The following is a 21,180-nucleotide window of genomic DNA, read 5'->3' as shown; positions in this document are numbered from 1 at the left end:
GTCGACCCAGGACACGTTGGAGAGGTTACATCTCCAATCTGGTCCGGGAACGCCTTGGGGTCCTGCCGGAGGATTTGGTAGAGGTGGCTAGGGAGAGGACAGTCTGTAGCTCCCTAGTTGGGATGCTGCCCCCGTGACCCGGACTCGGATAAGCGGAGGTAGACGACGACGACGTGAAGATGTCTAGTGATTTTGTCTTTATTTATCCCTAATGGATCATCTTCTATTATCAGATTCATCTTTAAAGCGTGGGGAACATGAGTGGAAATTTGGTCTTACCAGGTCAATAAAGAAAAGCTGCAAGAATAAGATCAGCATGAAAATGCAGAGAATTTTCTGGTTATTTACAGAAATGTCAGTGTGCAAAAGGCAAGATGGAACAAAATTCAAGATAACAGCACACAAATCAAATATTCTTTAGAGGAAATTGGCTTCTGATGTCTAAAATGTACACGTGTCTTGGAGGAAATTCAATAATTAAAGAAAAATCCTTCAAACCTGTTACCCATTGATGAGCTTCAGCTCATTTATTACACAATGGGTAGAAGTTGGTATTCAAAATTTGTGTCTAACACTGAAATCATGTTGGTGAATTTTTGATCAAATAAAGACATTTTTAACACTAAGTCACCTCCTGCTGTGAGCCTGTTGGTTTGAGTTTATTTAGCTTATTCAATCCTTATCATTCGTCCCTCTCGGAGACAGAGTCCTAACTGTGACAGATCAAATAAAATGTGCAAATCATTATCAGATAACTTATCTGCTGGAATGTATTTGCTTATAGAGAACACACACATGCAGCTGCTCTTATTTAGCCTTAAATATAACTGAGTTTTATGATGATGCTTCATTTTAAACCAGAATGCACAATGAATTGACTGTAGATAAGAAACAATTATGTGCACTCACTTGCTAAATTACCATTTGCTCTAGTCAGCCATGTGTGAAATGTTTTAGCTCCCCTGTTTCCCTTTGAATATTAAAAAAAAACTGTTACCATCTGGTTTTTGAGTGAAAACGTTTCTTTCCCGTTCGTCCCTGTGTTAAACGACTTTGCAGTCATTTCTGGTATTAATTTCCTCCTGCTCTGATCAACCTTAAAAGAAACTTTAATGTTTCACTCAAGTGCCCGAGTTCTGTCTAAAATGAAATGAAACTTTTTTTCACATTAAAACATATTTACTGACCATTAAACGTCACACCAAGATCATGAAACTGGTACGAAGGAACGTTGTTGATATGTTTGATCCATTGGTTCCCAAAGGTGGCATAAAAATATAATTGTTGACAAAGCATTGTGTTCTATATTTTAATAGCATTTTTGTTACCAACTGTGGTCAGGGAGACTTTTATTTTGTTGGTGAGACCGGTCAGCTTCCTCTCAGTTCTGCTGATTGGTTCTGATATCTGTGGTCCAGTTAAAGGTAAGACCTTAACAGGATATTTAGGCCATTTTAGCCTGTTACTGTGTAAGGGTTGGGAATAATCACTACTTTACCCATTTTAGATTAGCTTCCTGAACAGCCTTTGTTTAGAGAAACAGCTTTTAGGAGCTACAGGGTGAAAGATAACAGCTATTCAAAGTGTATTCATAATGCAGCTCAAATGTGAAAAATTGATGGAAGTTAATACTGCAGTTATTTTCTTAAGCATCACAGTCAGTTTTGAATATTTCATGAGGAGTTCATGCAGCAATCTGTCAGGAATTACCTGTGATAATCTTTAAATCCATAAAGTTATTGTCTTATGCTGTACTGAGACATAATGGAGGCAAAACGACAATTCTTTTGCTAAACTAGCCCCCGTCTTAAAAAGCCCCACCCTATTTGAATTGAGCGCCACCCAGCATTAGCCAATATAGACATCTGCTTACATGGGCTGTGTACCCAATGTAGGCCGCTACACCCCCTCACACACTCTCTCCCGTCAAGGGATCTAGCAGGCAACACACTGTTTGCCCCCGCTCTAAGAACGGTATTTCGGAATTTCTGCGAGCACCCTCCTCCTGCAGCAGGATGGCAACATTTCCACGAGCATTTATACATGAATATATATATAATTGTTTTCCCAAAGATGTACTTCAGCCCTTCAATGAATAAACAACATAATGTGTCAGTAACAGTTTTTGATACTGCTACAGTTGCATGCTCATGAACAAGAGGTGTTTCTTCCAGCCATTTATTATTTATTTATTTATTTTATTTATCTCAAACCATTGAAAACATCAAATTGCATATGCACTCCTCCATATTCCTGGTGCGTAAAAAATTTAAAAATGTGGAATACGATTAACATATGCTGTTGAAGAAAACAATACAAAACATACTTTAATAGGGATGGGTACCGAATTCGGTACTTTTTAAGGTACCGACCGAATTCCACAGTACCGACCGAGCACCGATCACTTCATTTGAAACGGTGCCTCGTTTCGGTACCCGTCCTTCATAACGAGAACTTGCCAAGACAGCTACGCATGCGCAAGAGCGTTATGTCATCGGTCGCTGCGAGCGAGTTGTAAACAGAGCAGCATGGTAGAAAGAACGCACGCTAAAGCTTGGGTCCACTTCACTAAATGTGATGGGTAACTGGGTGATGATGAAACCAGCGACAACGATCTAAGTGAGACATCCTCATCTTAATCTCCTCCGGTAGGTAAATAAAATGTTTAAGATAACCTTAGCTTGATTTGTTAGCTTCCGTTTCACTAATGGTGCGTTCGCTTTCTCCTCAGAACTCCGAAATTCCGACTAGAAGAACATGAACGCGCTCTAAAGTTTGGCTTCACTTTACTAAATGCGACGGGTGATTGGGTGAAGATGAAACCAGTGACAACGATCTAAGTGTGAGGCATCATTGTTTAAATCTGCTCCAGCAGCTAAATAAACTGTTTAAGATAACGTTAGCTTGATATGTTAGCTTCCTATGCCACCATTGTTATCATCTAATGGTGCGTTCACTTTCTCCTCGGAAATTCTAACTTCCTAGTAGGAAAAATCAATTGAAAAAGGACGGTAAAAGGAATGAAGATACACAGTAAATTTAGTTCACAGTAAAGATGTTTGCTTCAGTTTAATTATCAACTTATAAAACTACAAGGACGATGTTAAAATACAAACAGTTGTATGTTATTTATCGTGATATTTATCAAATATGGTTATATATTGAGAAAAATATATATTTAATATTTTTTATTCTCTTTTATAATTAAACACTCAAAAGTATCGAAAACTGGTACCTTTAAGTTCCGGTATTGATTTGTAGGTACCGGGAATTAGTACCGGATCGATTCAAATGTCAAAGGTACCCATCCCTAGCCCCAATTCAGTTAATAAATCACATTTGCTCACATTAGCAAATTTGAAAGAAAAAAACTTTTTCTTTATGCAGGTCGTTCTATCTTCACCTTGCTACATAAAAAGACAGTTACAAACAATTGTTCACATGAATCTACGGAAAAAGAAAAACAAAACCAATAAACAACAAAAACTAAATATTCCATTTGCAACCAATTACCATTTTTATCACTTGCTATTTATGTATGAGTCAATTATAAGTTGTTTATACAACATTTTAAATGATCTAATGTTTTTACATAATTTTAAAGTCACATCAAGTTTGTTCCACAGTTTGATACCACACACAGATACACACATACTTTTCATAGTTGTTCGGTATAATGGCAAAATGAAGTTTAACGCCTCTCAATTCATAACCTTCTTCATGAGTTTTAAACATCCTTTGCAAATTACCCGGTAGTACACCCATAATGGCCCTATACGGTACTAGGACAGTTTTAAATTGAATTAAGTCAAAAATTTGAGTAATCTGGAATTATAGAATAATGGAGTTGTATGATCTCTATAATCACAGAGTTAGGGTGCAATACATTTTTTCCACCTCTAGAGAACAAAAAGCTGATTTCTGCTTTAAGAAGTTGTGCAAACATAAATACAAGCAGCAGGACAAGGTTTCCGTTGTATCCAAGGGTCAAATCTATGCTATAAAGACCAAACAGCAATTAGTGCATCTTAATTTAAGAGATTAAAGTGACAGTGTGTAGTTTCCCTGGCCATAGGGGGCAGTACACCTAAATCACTTTGTGTTCAAATAAGACCTTACCAACGGATGCCCATTAGGGTAAAAAATTCCTGGGAGTGCAACCTCCAGCAAAATAACAAGACCATCAGATTCCCTTTCATCACTGGCAATGAGTGAAGAGGTAAATGTGTAAAATAACAACATTTATTATTGGTGAAAGTTTTGTAACCATTTCTTACAAATCAGTAAATGTATTTCGACCTCACAGACCTCAGTAGAAGGAAACACGGCATCCAATATGGCGTCGCCCAGAGACATAGATTTTCATGGTTATACGTTATAAAACTGCCAATATTTTTCAACAACTGGGCGTCTTTTAAGTCATTTACTACAACATTTTGATGTATATTTCCAGAGATAAATGGTAAAAACTACACATTGCCACTTTAAAGGATCTGCTTTGGGTTTCTGTAGCACTCTGACTAGCCATTAGCTCATCAATCCCGTTGAAGGCAAACTCTGTTTCTTCAGAGACTTTTCAGGAAGCTAGAAGGATTATCAAAAGCACATTTAAACTAAACTCTAATATCAAATCTTTAAGAAGCTGAAACACATTCTGTACAACAAACAGCAAAGCTACTTTTTAATGCGTTGGCACATTAAAGGCTTCCAAAACAGGATGTAAATGTAGTTCTGCATGATGTCACCTCCAAAGCTCAAAGGGAACAATGATGTGTAGATCTTGATCTACACACTGCTAAAACCATCTTCTGTCTGGTTTTGGGGAAGATGAACAACCAGCAGCAGAGTGAACGGCGTGCAGCTGCGCCCAATTAGCATAATCACAGATGCTTGCATCTTCAGTGAAGCAAAAGTGTAGCGTTACAATGAAACTTCATGACATAGGTGGGCCGTTTCAGTTAAAAATGGAAGATACCAATCAAATTAAAGGAAAATGATGAGATTAGATTAGATGGGAAATTAAATGACTCCACAGTTTTTCAAGGTGCAGAGCTTGCACATCTGTTTGTTTTCCCAGATCTGTGCAGCTTTTGCAGGACTCTTCATGTCTGTCGTCTGCAGCGGAGGAGGAGGGTTAGCATGACTCATATAGAGACAAAAGACACGCTGTTAGTAAATATCCCAGTTTGGGGTTGAATTGGGATTTTCCTGTCAGTGTAAATATAACAAGTCTGAAACCGTTTCCACGACGTTGGGAGTAAAAAACAGATTTTTTTGTGTTTCATCTCTTTGTTTCTGTGAAGCCTTCACTCTGAAGGTCTCTCATATTTTTTGGCAAACGGGAACAAACTTGGCAGGAAAACCAGATCAGCCCCCCCACCTCCCCCCCATCCCTCTCCTCCTCCCCCTCACTCACTCACTCTCTCCTCCCCTTTTCTCTTAAGTGTTCATTCAGAGCTCAGCTACTCTTTACACCTCTCTGTCCTTTGTCTCTGTTCTGTCTTTGTCTCTCCGTCCGTCCATTCGTCCATCCATGTGAACGATGTCCAGGTTCAGGTTTCTGACTGTTCATCTGCTTGGAGGCTCTCTGCTGCTGCTGCTGAGTGCTGGTGAGTCAACTGTCGGGCTGTTGCAGCTGTTCAGCTTCCTGTTCAGCTGAATTTGTTTTACAGTTTAACTGTAAAGATGTCTTCTTCTCCTCCCTGTCATCCTGCTGAAGCCACTGGAGGTCTTCCTCTCCCGTTTGTGTGATGGGTAACAGAATCAGGTCATGTTGCCTTTTACACAAGCAGATTATTCCTAATTTCCCCTTGTAATCTCTCCACAGACTCAAACGTTGTTGCTTTTGAAGTAAACTCAGGGAATTCAAACTTGCAGAATTAGTTTTAAAGTTGAGCGTAAATAAAAACTTCCCGGTCGGAGGACACGTAAAGAATAGAAGCACACCAACAGCTGGCGTGATGTCATTCTAATTCTTTTTGAGGTTAACATATTTTGCATTAAGACTGCGTGATTACAGGTTTTTATGCTGCAGACGTTTGAGTTGATTCTTGCACATAAGGAGATAAAACCTGCAGATTTGATGCTCAGTCACACCCACACCTCACGTAGGACAGTTGTGGGAAAATGCCGTAACCCCTAAATTACCACTCTCCTCGTGGGATCGTTGGTGTTTGTTTTTTGTCTAATTAGATTTAAATCTAATTTAGGCTCTCAGAAATTTGCTGGCTGTTGAAAAATCTGTGAAGATCTGCTGACGCCGCAGTGGAAATGCAATGTTTGAACCCATTGACCAGAGGACCAAGGAGAAGCATCATTTAATCCCTATAATTTAAATGAACCGCTAAACATCCAGTGTTTAATTTAATGTCTAACTTTATTTTGTTTATTGCGACAAAAACAAATATCAAAATTAAACTAATTTCTCAAACTTTTTCATTCAAAAGCGACAAAGGGCAATTTCACATTTCAGCTGCAAAAAGATGCATCAGATCTCTGGATGATTTTAAGATTACATCTCTGTTACAAACAAACTGCTTCCTCAAACATGGATCATGTGATCGACCCCTCTTCTACAGAAGGTGAAACAAGGGTTGCCATGGTTACAGGGAATAGCGCTGACTGTGCGGGACAGATATGCACAGCTGTCTGTGGCGCAAGATATCAACTGGCTAACCGTTACACTGCTCACAGGCTTCAGTTGTAATTGTCTTTAATTCCACTCAAGATAAACGTGTGTGTGTGTGTGTGTGTGTGTGTGTGTGTGTGTGTATGTGTGTGTGTGCGTGTTTGCATTGTACAGCTGGTTTTTGTAAAGATTCTCATGTAACCTCGCCAACAACCACCCCCACACTATTTTTGACCCCCCTCAGACTTTAATTTTCCTAACTTCCTGTCACTCTTCTCCTGTTCTTTTCCTCCTTTTCTCTCCTCTTCCCAACTTCCTCTCTTTCCTCATCTCATTCTTTATTACTTCCCTTCCTTTCTCAATTCTCCAGATTTCCTTTTTCCCACCCATTCATTTGGTTTTTCCTTGTTCTTTCTCCTTTTCTGTTGGAGCATCCTGGTCCCAGACTCTGTTTGACTGACAGGTGACATCAGATGAAAAGTGTGTGTTTGTGTGTCAGTGGGTTTCACTTCCTCTGCAGTAACAAAGCTGTGATTAACAGATATTTAGAGATGACATACTTCCTGTTTGATCATCACTACCAGCCCTCCCCCTGACTTCCCACCACTGTGTGTGTGTGTGTGTGTGTGTGTGTGTGTGTGTGTGTGTGTGTGTGTGTGTGTGTGTGTGTGTGTGTGTGTGTGTGTGTGTGATGGTTAGTCTATGAAATGGAATATCTTAGAGAAACAATGGAGGGATGGGCTCTGAAATTGAGACCACCTGTCATATAAAAGCTAACACAAACCTCATGAATCCTCCATCAGCTCTAAATGGGTGTCCACTTCTCCCAACACAAACAGAGCGCTCCTTCACCGCTGTCTGCTCCATCCAGACACAAACATGTTGTTACAATAAACTCTGCTACTGATAGCATCTGATCATGTTATGTTCTGGTTATTTGGGTGAAATGTCCCTTTAATTCCATGTTTTTTTAAAGCAGGTGGGAAATGTTCACTGGCACTAATCAGATCAGAATTCACAGATTAAAAATGGTGGATTATCACTGTTTGACCTCATTTAGTGAATTTGTCATCACTGCATGAGGACCAGTTGGGTTTCAGAGCTCCTGAAAACTAAATAAGCGTGTGTGTGTGTGTGTGTGTGTGTGTGTGTGTGTGTGTGTGTGTGTGTGTGTGTGTGTGTGTGTGTGCGCGCACGCTAAGGTCCCACGTCTCACATTAGGCTGAAGTATCACAAATAAATCAGTACTTATTAACGTCATCAGCTCAGCAGGGGGGCACAGGGCCGTTCCGAGCTTGCTATCGGGGTGGCACTGGCCCACTCCGGTCCCACCCTAGAGCCGCCCCTGTCGGTGATCGAGTCAGGCTAAGGTATTTTTTAACAAGAGTTTGAAAGGTTTATTAGGTCATAAAGCTTGGATTAAGTTCAGCAAAGATGTTTAAAATTAGGTCCGCGGTTACGATTGGGAAGACCATCTGGATGTTTACAAGGTGAGCTCTAAAGATGTGTTTCCGTTCATCTGTGGAAATCCAACAGGAGAAAACTGCAGAGGGGTGTTGTACTGTTTTAGGGACACTGCCCACATGTTTACCTGTGCTGCTCATTCCACAGACGCACATTCTTCACAACTTTTATCTCGTAAAGGCGACTCGTCAGGAGTTCCGGCATATTTTACTGACAAGAATTATTGTCACAAATAAATAATCAAACAAACAAAAAACAACTTTTTGGACAAAGTTCAACTGAAGTCATCCTTAGTTTTTGGTAAACTTTTATCTTACCTGTTGTAGATGGCTTCCTGAAGGGCCTTTGTTTGGAGAAATAGTAAGCACATCCTACAGGACTGATGAGCTAACCACTAGAGCTAAGATCCAAGGGGATTGCTGACGTCTTAAAACAGCTCCAGTCTCTGAAATTTCACAGCAATTCCTGCAGTTAATTTGTAAACTTTTAATCATCTGTCAGTTATGCTTTACGCTTCTATTTTCGTTTGTCTTGAAATCCAGCAGTGTCTTTTTTTATTGTTATTATGTATTTCTGAAAAAGCACAGTGTGATGCATATTTGATGTTTTTGTATAAGCTAATAAAATAAAATGGCATGAACTGACTGGAGCTGCTTTAAGATGGTTTTCATTTGTGCTCTAAACACTTTAGAAGGTTATTTCTCCAAACAGAGGCCATTCAAGGAGATATTTAGAATGGATCAGGTTATAATGATTTAGAATTTTATACAGAAACACGTTGGAAAATTAAAGCAAAGTTCTTTTAAGCAATGTTGAATCCTAATGTTTGAATAAGGTCAAGGGCTGAGCCTCTTGGGAACGATCGTGTTATCTAAAAAAAAAAACCTGTAGTCAAAACAAACTTTCACTGATCCCAGTGTGAGAGATATGTTGAGCATCTAGTTGAATAGAGTCATGCACCACCGCATCCAAAGGGAGCAGCCGAGGAGGTCCGGGCGTCTTGTAGAGATGCGTACCAGATGTCCTCTGGTGGAGGTGTTTTAGAGAGGAGGCCTTGAGCTTGAATCGGGCTTTACTGGAGTAATTTTACCTCACAGCTGGATCGTGAGCAGCTCAGAGCCCCTCTTCAGATCTTCATCAGGGGGAGATCTGCCCCTGTGACCCAGTTCAAGATCAGTGCTGGAGGATGGATTAATGGATTTACTCTCTGAAGACATTTCTGCCTCATTTAAATGCTCATTCCTGTCCTCACTGTATGACAGACCTTCAAAGGGGTGTTTGGGAGGTCTGGGTTGCAGTCCTGTGTGTGCATGCGTGTGTGCGCGCGCGTGCACGTGTGTGTGTGTGTGTGTTGTACAGAAGGAAATAGAAACAGCAGGATGAGTCCACCTGGCTGCAGTAGTGCAGAACAGCTGTTTTAATGCTTATCTGTTAAATGAGCTGCTAAACAGTCGTGTTGTTAGACTGTCAAAAGAAACACACACTTTACTGTACAGATAAACCGCAAACATCATGGCCGTTCATGATTTTATCTGAAATATGCTAAATAAATATTCTTCTGAGTGGAATTTGGCATCTACAGCTGCAAAAATGTGACTTTTAACCACAATAATGACACACAGTTTACTTTAGTTAGTGACATGCAGCTGCAGAAGTGAGTCAGGGAGCTTGCAGCAAACAGAAACACATACATGTTTATAATAATATAGGATTAAAAGTCTAGTAAAAGCTAAATAAATCTTTCTCCTCGGGAGGACAAACACTCCGACCGTCTCTCTGTGGTCTCATCAGTCACTAACTCAGGTCTGAGACGAACAGCAGAAGTATTTTCCCAAGCATGGAAACACTCTGGAGGTTCGGCTGGACGTGAAGGAGGATGAGGACGGTCCTGGGGGAGCTGTTTCCCATCAGACTGTAACTGAGGGGTTTTCTCATCACTTTATCTCTGTGGTCCGTCTGAAAAACATTTCTCTTCATTTCCACCTGTTTCAGAGGTGGAGGTGGGGAATTAGCCCCACCTGCTGTTTCTGTTTAAAAAACGGAAAGGCTTCTCTTAAAACAAGCTCAGAGAGTGAAATCAATTCACAAACAACTTAAAGGAGGACGTGTGTTATTAAAGACACTGAAATCTACTGCAGGAGGACTTGACTGTCAATAAAACCCTAAATATGATGTTTAAAACTTAATTTAACCCTTCCACTTTCCTATCAGGTGACCCCGCCTGGACAAGGGGTGACTCAACAGGGTTTAAAGTTTATGTCTTGGCAGGGGTGAAGTGATGCAGCCCTTAAAAATATCTAAATAAAAAATAAAAATACACCACCTTTAGACTTTTTGACTCCCCTTTAAAACTGTATTTAAACACTAAATCTTCTTTAAAACATCTCCAAAGATCCAAATTGTGTGTTTCTAATTGTCTGAAGGATCACCAAAGCCACCTAAAGTCCAACAGAACTAGTTTTCCCTTAATCCTCGAGACACGCTGTTTATCAGATCATTTAGAAAAGAAAGCACCTGTCCTGGTGAATCCAAGCCCTCTTTTAGGAGAGTATACTCTGTTATCAGAGGTTATCCGGACATTTCAGACACTCAAACTCTTTGATGAACACTACGATCACATGGGAGTCGCGTTGGTGCAGGTTTTAAATTTCAGATTGATCAGACAGTAAGATTTCTGTTAAGTTGACTGTTCGGGACAGAAGAATTTTACTTTCTCTGCAGCCAGTGTTCATGCAGAGGAGGTGTGCTCTCACAGCTGGAAACGCTACACCGTGGGTGAATAATGCACATCAGATGAGTGCAGAGATGTTTGGTGGAAATGTGCAAAAAGCCCTCCTGGATATTCTCAGGGCTGCAGAAAACTGATTCAAGAAACTTGCCATCGCTGCTGTTTACTGACTGTTTTGACTCGTGGTTCATCGAGTGTCCCGTCTGACGTGCAGATTTAAAACATCTCCTTTGTGCAACAACAAAAACTCTGTTCAGCAATAAAGTGAAAACATGCAGATGTTTGATGTGAAGCCAGAACTCAGACGCAGACGCCCCGCGGATCCTCCTGCAAGCTGATGGGAAAATAACTTCCACACATGCCGGACGTGGAAAAATGTTAAATAAAATGTGGAAATAAAACCAAAATAAACATTTCTAAAGGAAGTTCCAATACAATATAATATGCAATAACACATTATTGACATGAAACAAACAGAAAACAGGTGTGTTCTTTATGTTTTCAGTTTGTGAGGCTCAGTATTACGACGACGTCACGCCAGCTCCAGATTACGACTCCAGCAGCAACTTCACCTTTGAGTACAGCTTCTACAGTGAGTCACACAAACCCTCAAACTGTTTTCTCAGACTACTGCGTCACGGTGGCGTAAACTCAGATGTTCTCGTGGATGATCTACCTCAGGTAACACCAGCGTTGATGACCTGGACAAGTTCTTTGTGTCTGTGGATGAACAAGAAGAAGAGGAGGAGGAAGTGACTGCAACTGTTGCCATGACAACATCCAAAGAAACGACGGAGGGTATCAGTGTCAGACTTCCTGGTGCTTCGTCTCTTCCTGTTACTCTGGTAAGAACTACAGATCAGTTAGAGGTTCAGATACACTGGACTCATTCTGAGTTAAAAACACTTTAAAGAGTTCTATTAAAGAGGTCGTAGGGCTTTTTTCTTAAGTTAGAATAGTTTTATGGTCAATACAAAACATTTTTCGTGGAAGTATTTGCTTTAAATTCTTCACACTAATGAATCAGCAGTTTTTATTCTTTACAGCTTCAGTTCCTTCCAGAATTAACCAATTTAGGCCTCTGTCACTTTAGGAAAACAAGCAGGAGCTGGCCGCACCCACCCACCCACCCCCTGACTAGCTACTATAAGCTGAGAAGCTCTGATATGTGGGAGGGGCTTGAAGTAGAGCCGCTTCTCCTCCAGCAGCAGCTCTTTCTTGCACATGAGAAGGAGATCTATTCCAGTTTCCTTTTTTGTGACATCACAAACACAAACTTTTTAAAATGGTTTGTTTTAGGCACATAATTGCTGAAACCAAACACTGACAGAAAATGAATGAACAGGTTTTTATTCAAGTGTTTTTTCAAGTGTTTACAGAGGCAGTAGAGACTCTCATGGTCTTTATAATGTAAATTTGTTGAAATAAATTCTTCAAAATATCTAAAAGTGGTCTCAAATCCAGGGAAGGGTGACAGAGGAAGTCCTCAGCCTTGAATGAAGGAATGAATGGCAAAGAAAGGTGAAGATTGATGCAAAAACCGTAAACCAGCATCAGAATGACCTCTCAAGACCAAATCACTTTCTTTACATGCATGTTTTGATTCTCGTTGCTGTTTGGGCTTATTTGAACCTGATAAGTCTAAATAGTAATGCATTCAATGTAGTTTCAGTGGGAGATTATGTCTACGAGTTGACTTCTTCAGTTGTAAAACCAAAATCTGCTGTGCACTAATGTGTGCACCAGGTCCTAAAATGTCAAGTAAAATAAAATATGATTAAAATCCCACACAGAAACTCAGTATCTCAACAACTTTCAGATTAAACAATCCATTTATATCATCTCCCCTTCAGAATAAAAGTCCATTCAGCATCATAAAATCCACTAAACTCTTACATTTAAGACATCTCATTCATAACGTGTTAAATGATTTAAAGAGAAATAATAAAGAAGCAAACAAAAAATGACACTTTCTAATGAAGTTCCAGTTCTTCACATTTGTAGAAGCTGAGGAAAATAAATCTTTGCTGATTTTTAATCCAGCAGCAGAAACAACATAATCTCACGGCAGCAGATGATCTGGATCAAAGTGAGGTTATTTCTGTTGTTATTTATGAAAAGAGCTGATTCAGCGGCAGAGCGCAGGTGGCTTCTGTTAACAGTCAGAGTCCATCTGCTTTCTGGGAGGTTGGACCAGAACTCTGCCAGCATCAATAAACATGACACTCCTCACTTCTAAGAAACAAATAGGTGGACACCGGTCTGCAGACAGAGGTGGAAAATCACAAACATGATTCACAGAAAATACAGAAATCCGTTGATTAGTTCTTGTATTCGGTAGATAAATGTAAACTTTGTCTGCTGTGAAGGAATAATTAAAGTCATGTAGAGCTGATTTGTGGTTTTTAGGTCTTCTGGGTTGAATCAGTCTGGTATTTAGGGATGTTTCGTACAGAAGTGGGCCAAAAACTCCTTCAAGCTGAACAAAACCGAACATAATCCACTTTATGACTGGATTTAAAACCTCAAACATAAAGTTTTCATTTTCTACAAGATTATGTTTTCCAGCTACATTTGTTCCTCTGTGAAGATTTTGATCCAAAACCAGAACCGCTGCAGTCCCAGACTCTGTCCTACATGTTCCGACTGGTTTTTTCCTAGAAGATGCTCTGAATTTATGAGATGATAACATCTGTAAACTGGAATGAACATTTCAGTCAAATTTGAACAAACATTTTCACAAAATCAACACAAGTGACCTCAAATGTTCCTCCGTGAGTCATTTAAGTCGCAAAAAATAAAAGCTAAACACCATGTTTATGATTTACAGATGCAGCTGAATGCAAGGTTCGTGTTAAATGACATGTAATTAAAACAGAACACACAGGAGGTTAATAACAGCTCTCAGAAATAGAAGAAATGTTGGTTTCGAGGGTGCAACAAGCGTTTCGTGTGTCTGCCAGAAGGGGGCGCTCCACACAATTAAGTTTTAATATTTTCCAGATGATTTTTCAAGAGAAAAAAAATCCACAATATTTCATTAATCTAATTGGTATCTTCAGTAGTTTTTTTGTCTAATTTAAAGATGCGTTTACTGTCTGCAGGAATTTAGGACGCTGATCTGGAGTCTAATGATCCTGATGATGGTTCTGAGGTTACAGCAGCTGTGACACACACATTCAGGTAGGTCACTCGTGCTGAAGTATTCACGTGTCAGTTGGAAGTTTTCGATTTTTAAAATCACAGCAGGAAACACTGAGATCAGCACAGATCTCTCTTTTTTTTGTAAACTTGAATGTGACATCTGATCGCCTCAGGAAGGAGATGAGAGGGAATTTTGTGATTTAGCTCGCATTAAGTACTCATAGTGATTTAAAACAAGGAAATGTGCGTTTTCCCATCAAAATAGTTTTAAAATACATAAAAAGTCCACATATGTTGGTAGTAATGAACACATCTGATGTAGTTTTCAAATGAGCATCCTTTAGACAAGAAGTGTGGAAACTTTTTGAAAACAGGAAATTCTGACTCATCATTTTGAATGTCAGTTTATTTGTGAGAAAGAGAATAATTTTACATTTGAAGAGGATAAACATGTCGAATCTGCTGCAAACAAAATGGTGAACATTTACTTTTGGTCGCAACAGAAGAAAATCAGCATAGATTCATTTTATTTACTGGCTTGTGGTTTTATTTTACTGTGTTTTCCTTTTCGTGTTGACTGCTGGAACTTTATAACCATTTTTTGTGAACAGAAACCTTTAAAACGCATTGGACGCAACAGATGAAAGGCATTATATAAAGTACATTCTTAGCATTCTTTTAACACACAAATCTCTTCATTTGAAATTTTACCCAGGTGATATTTCAAACGCACCAAAAAAGAACTGAAGGTCTTCATCCGCACCAAACTGAACTTTGCTGATCCAGTCCGGTGAATCTTTGATAAAATTGTTCCGTTGTAATTAGATGACTTCACTTGATTCAGCTGGACATTTAGGATAATGTTGAATTATATGTGAAAAGTTTAAAGGTCTATGTAAATGTTTTATGTGAAATAATTAGTTCATTTGTGACATTTAGAGTGAACATCAGATTTAAGCTGCTGCATGAAAAGGGACCCATACAAAAGTTTGTCTTCAGTTGAGATAAGATGTTGGATCAAAATGTGACTAAGGGTTGTCCTCAGCTGAAGATATGCACGGATCATTCTTTTAATTAATTATGAAATTTTATTTGATAACAGATCACCAATTAAAACTCTTTGTTATGATTAAATTTGTATTAAAGCAACATAAAATATTGAAAGTGCATAATGTTTTTCTAAAAACAGTAGTCTCATTTTAAATAAGTAAACTGTTTAAAATGTCTGAACAAAGAAAACGAAATCTTGTTCATTCTGAGTGAGCAAAGGGTCAAACCTGGAGAAGGTTTGGCTCAACAGGTTAGCATCAGATTGCTAACATGGATTGTTTTAGAGAATTAAATGTAAGGAAATCTTTTAACTTTTTGTCCCCCAAAAACATTTTAAATAGTAAATACTGCTAAAAATACTGATTCCACTGAGGAGGTTAAATATTTTCTTATAGAACTTACTGATGAGGCGTTCCTCAAGGCTGAGTTGTCGGTGCCCTACAACCTTCTCTCTTTACGTCAGACCATTTCTACATCATGAAACTACAAACAGAGAATATTTTGTGATAAATGTATTGTTGATTATAGCTGATATGTCACCCTGTTGACCGTTTGGACTCAACAAAAATGAATATAAACAAGAATTTAATTTCATGACATCTGATGAAAGTTAAACTACGAGTTTTTAAATGAGTTTTTGTGTGTGTGTGTGTGTGTGTGTGTGTGTGTGTGTGTGTGTGTGTGTGTGTGTGTGTGTGTGTGTGTGTGTTTTTCAGCTTGTTGGTGGGTCTGTTGATCACTCGACCTGAGGTGGACATGATCACATTGACCTCAGTAGAGACTGAACAGCTCCACCACCACCACCACCTCAATCCCAGTCAAGACCAGTTTGTGGCCCTCGGCGTGGGATCAGGTGGACTTATGCCAACCATAGACCAAAAAAAGACTGAACTGTTTTACGCATTGAAGCTTTTTTAAAATGGAAATATATCTGAGATTTAATAGCACAAGAAAGTAAGGACCAGGGTCCTTCTATGACATTTTATATTGAAAAGAAAAATGGCAGCATTAACTTGTCTGGTAGAAACAATGAGGTTGTGCTAACTAACATAATCGTCACACTATAAATATGCAAACACAGAAATCTGCAATAGGGTTCTCAAACCACTCTTAGTCTTTTGAAATTAAAAAGAAATTTCAGACAAATGTGAGTATTCATGCGTCCTCCATGTTAAACAGACAAAACACTTTAAATGAGATGTTCATCAAAAGACCTACAGATCCTTATTGTTCCCAAACACAAAACAATCAAAAACAAAAGGCGTTAATGATCATGACAAAGTACAGCATAAGAAAAAAGTTATTTTTTAAACAAAATCATCTCTCCTGATCCAAAAAGCCTATTGAGTTGGATATGATCAATCAATCAATCAAAGCTTTATTTATAAAGCGCCTTCCGCAACCCTGTCAGGAAGCCCAAGGCGCTGATATGATACAAAAGGGACACAGTTACATCCAATTTTATATTTTTATAACTAAATCTGTATTTAGTCGAACGGTTGCAGAAGTTGTGCAGGACTGAATTTTTCATGGTCATCATAATCTTTGACTAAATGAACATAAACACGAAAATCTTTCTCATCCTTATAAATGTTTGATGCTACTGGTCTCATTAAAAATATTTGCATTAAAATAAAAAGGATGTGATAATTATAATAACAATAAAGAAGAATCATGATTTTACAGCATGTAAAATAAAGACCTTTAGCAGTGAGGGAGAGACTAAATATCTGTTTTCTTCAGATAGTTTTATATGGATTTGTTGTGATAAACAAAACAAAAACAGCTAAAGGGCGACAAAAGTTTAGCTCTATTTTAAACGTCTTCCAACTCCACTAAAGCAGCATGTGTGATCTTACTTTATTTAAAACACCCATAAATACACGTTTCTTAAATTTCATACACATTTTTCCTAGTTTAACCTGTCCTGAAAACATATGTTTGAAAAATGTTATGTGTGCACAGTATTGTGGTAAAGTATTCCTTTAGAAATCCTTAATTTTTGTTTTTATTTTATTTTTTTTCTTTTTGGCCAAGGATACTGAATGCACCTTTTTTGCTTTGAGATGCGAATTTGGTTTCCCTTTGGAAAATTTTTATATAATTTCATGGAAACTGACAAAAAATAGGAAAGTATCTGTTTCGGTCAAAGCTGGAGTTTTTCTCTAATGGGATTTCTGGTGGGTTAACTGTGCTCTCTGGTGAGAAATTAGGACTTTACAGTGAAAAGTGTTCCTTTGAAACAAAAATCATTTAGAATCTAAAATTTCTTTTTCTGCCTGTATTGTTCTTTATATAATCAACTTCACTCCAACATGAAGATTTTCAGTTTTTATCTGGAGTTTTACCTTGAATCAAACTTTGCCAAAACAATTTTATTACATTTTTTGTTACATTTGATGTGAAGACAGAGTAAAATTTTTCAATTGCTTTACAGGACAGAAATATGGTTATTTATTCCCTTTATGTTAGATTGTTGGAATGTTTGGTTCAACGCCCTGTCTCGTCAAAATAAAAGCATCAGAGATTGTGCTGCCTTTATCCTTAAATTGTGTTTCAGATTAGATTGAGTTTACTTTTGTACAGACTGTTAAAAAAGTTCATCCTAATCATCTGGGTGAGGGAAAATAAAATCCAAAACACCAAAGCAAAAAGCAGAGATGTGTTTATTTTGTTTAATGAAGTTTTAAGTTATTTAAAGCTCACAGGGAATTTTTTAAACAACTGAGAACAGATGTGTATGTGCTTTATTGTTTATGTTTGTGTTTTGCAATAAAATGCAAGAACAATTATAAATTGTCATCTTTTTAATTCAGTGTGCTGGCTAGCAAAAACCTAACAATAGAAAATATGAATAATTTTGAATAAATTACGTGTCCGATCAATTAAAACTTGTGCTTTATGTGTGTGATCTTTTCATTCATTAGATACGTTTTGTGATGTTTACTACTTAAAATTATATTATTTTTAAATGACTTGGATGTAAAAAAAACTTTTTACTTTGGAAAAAAATGATATTTTAAAGTTAAAGTCGTCCTTGTTTTTAAACTATTTGTCTTTAATTGAGACTTCCTGCTGTTTTACATCATGAATGTTCAAAATCAACATCCATGAAGGTGTTTTATTCACCAAGCATCAGGCCCACAGGCAAAACAGTTTATTTTCTCCGTGGATTAATCTCAAAGATAAGAGCTGTTCTCGCCTTTACCTGGATAACTTTAGTTTTTTTTCTTCAGATATCAAAGACGACTGATGAACTCTTCCACAACAGCCAATAGGAAAAACTCCACAATGTTCAAACAAATCAACTGAATTTTTGTTTTCCTCTCCTTAAGCTGACAAATATTAAATATAAGGATTTAAATGTAGTCACTTCTGAAGAAGTACTTCTACATTACACAGTCTGAAATCATCACACATTCAGGTCTAAAGTTTACCTCTGACTCTATTATTTCATCTGAGTCACATGATGATGTTTTCACCTGAGCGTGACTTCGTTCGTGTCTGCTCGGACTCCTGGTGCGTCTTGCGCTTGGGGTTCATTTCTGGTGTCTGTGTTTAAAATGTTTGCTCAACGATCGGTTTGATTGTGATCCGAGGTGTCGGTTAACGACGAGTCCATCAGTGACAAAAGTCACAGCTAATGTTGATTAGCTGATTAGTGGCCTCAGGCTGAGGAGGTTATTTCAGTCTGGGAGGTATTTGCACGCCAACATAAAAATTACACCAGCATCCTGGTAAATGTCAGATTTGTAATCTGGATCTCTGTCATAAATGTCTGAACATATGTGATTTTTTTTTTTTCAGAAATGTAGTAAAATCCAATCAGAACCCTTCTAAAACAGACTTGATCCATCTCACACACAGGCCAGTGCGCTGGGCCAGTCGGAACACACACACACTTCGGATCAAAGGTGTGTTTGATGCTCTTCGTTGACCTTCGGTAAAACTGGACTGTCAGCAGATTAAGACGAAACATCAGCTCTACCGCTTCGACAAGCTAAAACTGAACACGTCGTTTCATCCACAGCAAGATGACAAATTCTCCTGATGAAGACGATAAAGTATGACGACAAACACCGAGGCTGAATGCATCTCATGCAGCAGTCCCATACAAATATAAAAAACACTTTTTATGTGAACCAGAAGAAATATGGATGACTTTCTTACTTATAAGTAATTAAAGCAGGTTAACAGCAACAGAAATATTGAATGGGTTTGATAAATGAATTGCAGTTCACCCTGTCTCTGAATCAGCTTACAGTTGGGGGGGATCGTCAGAGATGTGGCCCAGACTCGACTGCTCCTGACAGCAGTGGTGCAGCCGTGTCACAAATCCCAGCTAACCTCACAAATCACTGCTTCGCTAATGGTCAAGGCCGGATTATAATACGGGCAAACTGGGCACAGGCCCAGGGGCCCACAGCCACAAGGGGGCCCACGCGAGCAGCAGTGTATTTTTGTTTGTTTGTTTGTGCAGCAGTCTTAAAGTTGTAGAAAAAAGTTGACAAGTAATTAAAATTGCGCCCACATTTTCTAAGTTAACACACATTTCTTTTAACAATGGTAGTTTTTGCATTTTTACTGTTCCCTGCTTCAGTCCTCTCCCCCCTCCCCCGCGCAGCGGCCGCAAACTCACTGATGCTCCTGCAGCCTCTCAGAGTTCCTGCTGACCTAAACATTAAAATAATTATTTCATTTTCTGTTCCTCACTTCTGATTACCTTCAATCTGAGTGTCTGTTTGTTGCAACCACCAGGTACAAAAACTAACTTGTTTTTATTTGACTATTTTTCTGCATCTCCTCTCACTCCAAAAGAAAAACGACTACCTGGCTTCATATTTTTCACCTTATGAGTTACCTTTGAACTGCAGGTCAAAAAGATCTATCGACCGTAAAAATAGCAAAGTGCGCCAGCAGTTTAACTGCGCGCGCCGTGCGCTGACCGCACCGGTGAGATGAACTCATGAAACGATATGAGCCGACATCAATGATCGCGTGTTAAATTTGTTTTTGAGGTGGCGACACTTTGATAATGTTACTGGCTGTGCTCAGGACGCATCTGTCTGGAGCGCGTCAACGATCAGAGCTCTGCGCCTCTCAACTCAAAATAATCCCCAGAGAGTCCACATAGATAATGTAATATAAGTAGAACCAGGATCGTTTTCGGGCTAAAAAATAGTCTACAGTCCATCTTCCCTGATGTGTTTGTGGCCCTGCGGATTTTTCTAACTCTACCAAATTGTGAAGGGGAGCGATCATTTTCACAAATGGCAAGAATAAAAAATGAACTGAGGACAACACAAACTCAACAGCGCCTCAGTGCACTGTCACTGATGGCAATTGAATGTCAGCTTGTCAGGAATCTGGACTTTGATGACATTGTGAATGAATTTACTAATAGAAAGGCCAGAAAGCAGTTTTTCTGAAGGCAAGAGACAAGACCGACAAGAGGAGACAAAAAGAGGAGAAAGGAGCCAGGAGTTGGGGGTGGGGGTGGGGGGCTTACAAAGCACATTGTGCCCAGGGGCCCCTGCAATGATAATCCGGCCTTGTTAATAGTGATGGCTGATCACCAGGATCTTCATGTGCCTGCCCACTCACCACTGCTGAAGATCATCTCTCATCTAGACCTCCTGAAACTCAGCATTGTTGTTCCATTTTACTCACAACTAGCTAATATAGGCTTCATGATTACATGCTCCAGCACCTTAATGTGCATCCTGCAAGATAATAAACCAAAACCACCTTAAAAGTTTAAAAGAGCAACATGTTGGAATTCTACAGTGAAATAAAGACAAAACAGTCTAATGTCTGAATGATCTTTTGTGCATTCATGTGTTTCTTCTAACTGCATTACTTAGTTCTTCGGATGATCATATAATGGACTGGGACAGAACAAGGATCATAAACACCGAAAAACAAAAATACAAAAGATGGATTAAGGAAGTCATAGAAACAAGGAGACATGGACACACGACCATGAAGAAAGATGATGGGGTCCACACATTGGATCACGCATGGGACTGTGTCATCGTCGAGGAGAGTACGGGCAGCAGAGGGTGACGCCGTCCTCTACTGCCCGCATCTAAACCGAGAAGCCAACAGCAATGACCTCTGAAGAAGACTGCTGGAGTAGTCGCAACATGAGTAAAAAAGAAGGCAA

The 21,180-nt window shown here is 38.9% G+C and overlaps 1 protein-coding gene across 1 annotated transcript; it reads left to right on the top strand.

The window, feature by feature from the left end:
- Positions 1 to 5,428: 5,428 nt before the first annotated feature.
- LOC129164562 (uncharacterized) lies at positions 5,429 to 15,963 on the top strand. The gene is made up of 5 exons (XM_054745023.2): positions 5,429 to 5,609; positions 11,326 to 11,412; positions 11,502 to 11,665; positions 13,925 to 14,003; positions 15,731 to 15,963. The coding sequence occupies exons 1-4, from the start codon at positions 5,543 to 5,545 to the stop codon at positions 13,988 to 13,990; spliced, it is 384 nt and encodes a 127-aa protein (XP_054600998.2). The 5' UTR covers positions 5,429 to 5,542; the 3' UTR covers positions 13,991 to 14,003; positions 15,731 to 15,963.
- Positions 15,964 to 21,180: the final 5,217 nt, after the last annotated feature.

The sequence above is a fragment of the Nothobranchius furzeri genome, chromosome 19 (assembly GCF_043380555.1).
Source record: "Nothobranchius furzeri strain GRZ-AD chromosome 19, NfurGRZ-RIMD1, whole genome shotgun sequence".
NCBI classification, from domain to species: Eukaryota; Metazoa; Chordata; class Actinopteri; order Cyprinodontiformes; family Nothobranchiidae; genus Nothobranchius; species Nothobranchius furzeri.
The sequence above is the reverse complement of the archived record's forward strand: the minus strand, read 5'-3'. Positions and strand labels throughout refer to the sequence as shown.

What these genes read in the sequence shown, in the direction of transcription:
- LOC129164562 (XM_054745023.2), top strand. Translation starts at nt 5,543, where the DNA reads ATGTCCAGGTTCAGGTTTCTGACTGTTCATCTGCTTGGAGGCTCTCTG. An exon ending in GCTGCTGCTGCTGAGTGCTG is followed by an intron (nt 5,610 to 11,325) that starts GTGAGTCAACTG and finishes TTATGTTTTCAG; the next exon opens with TTTGTGAGGCTCAGTATTAC. An exon ending in CGTCTCTTCCTGTTACTCTG is followed by an intron (nt 11,666 to 13,924) that starts GTAAGAACTACA and finishes TACTGTCTGCAG; the next exon opens with GAATTTAGGACGCTGATCTG.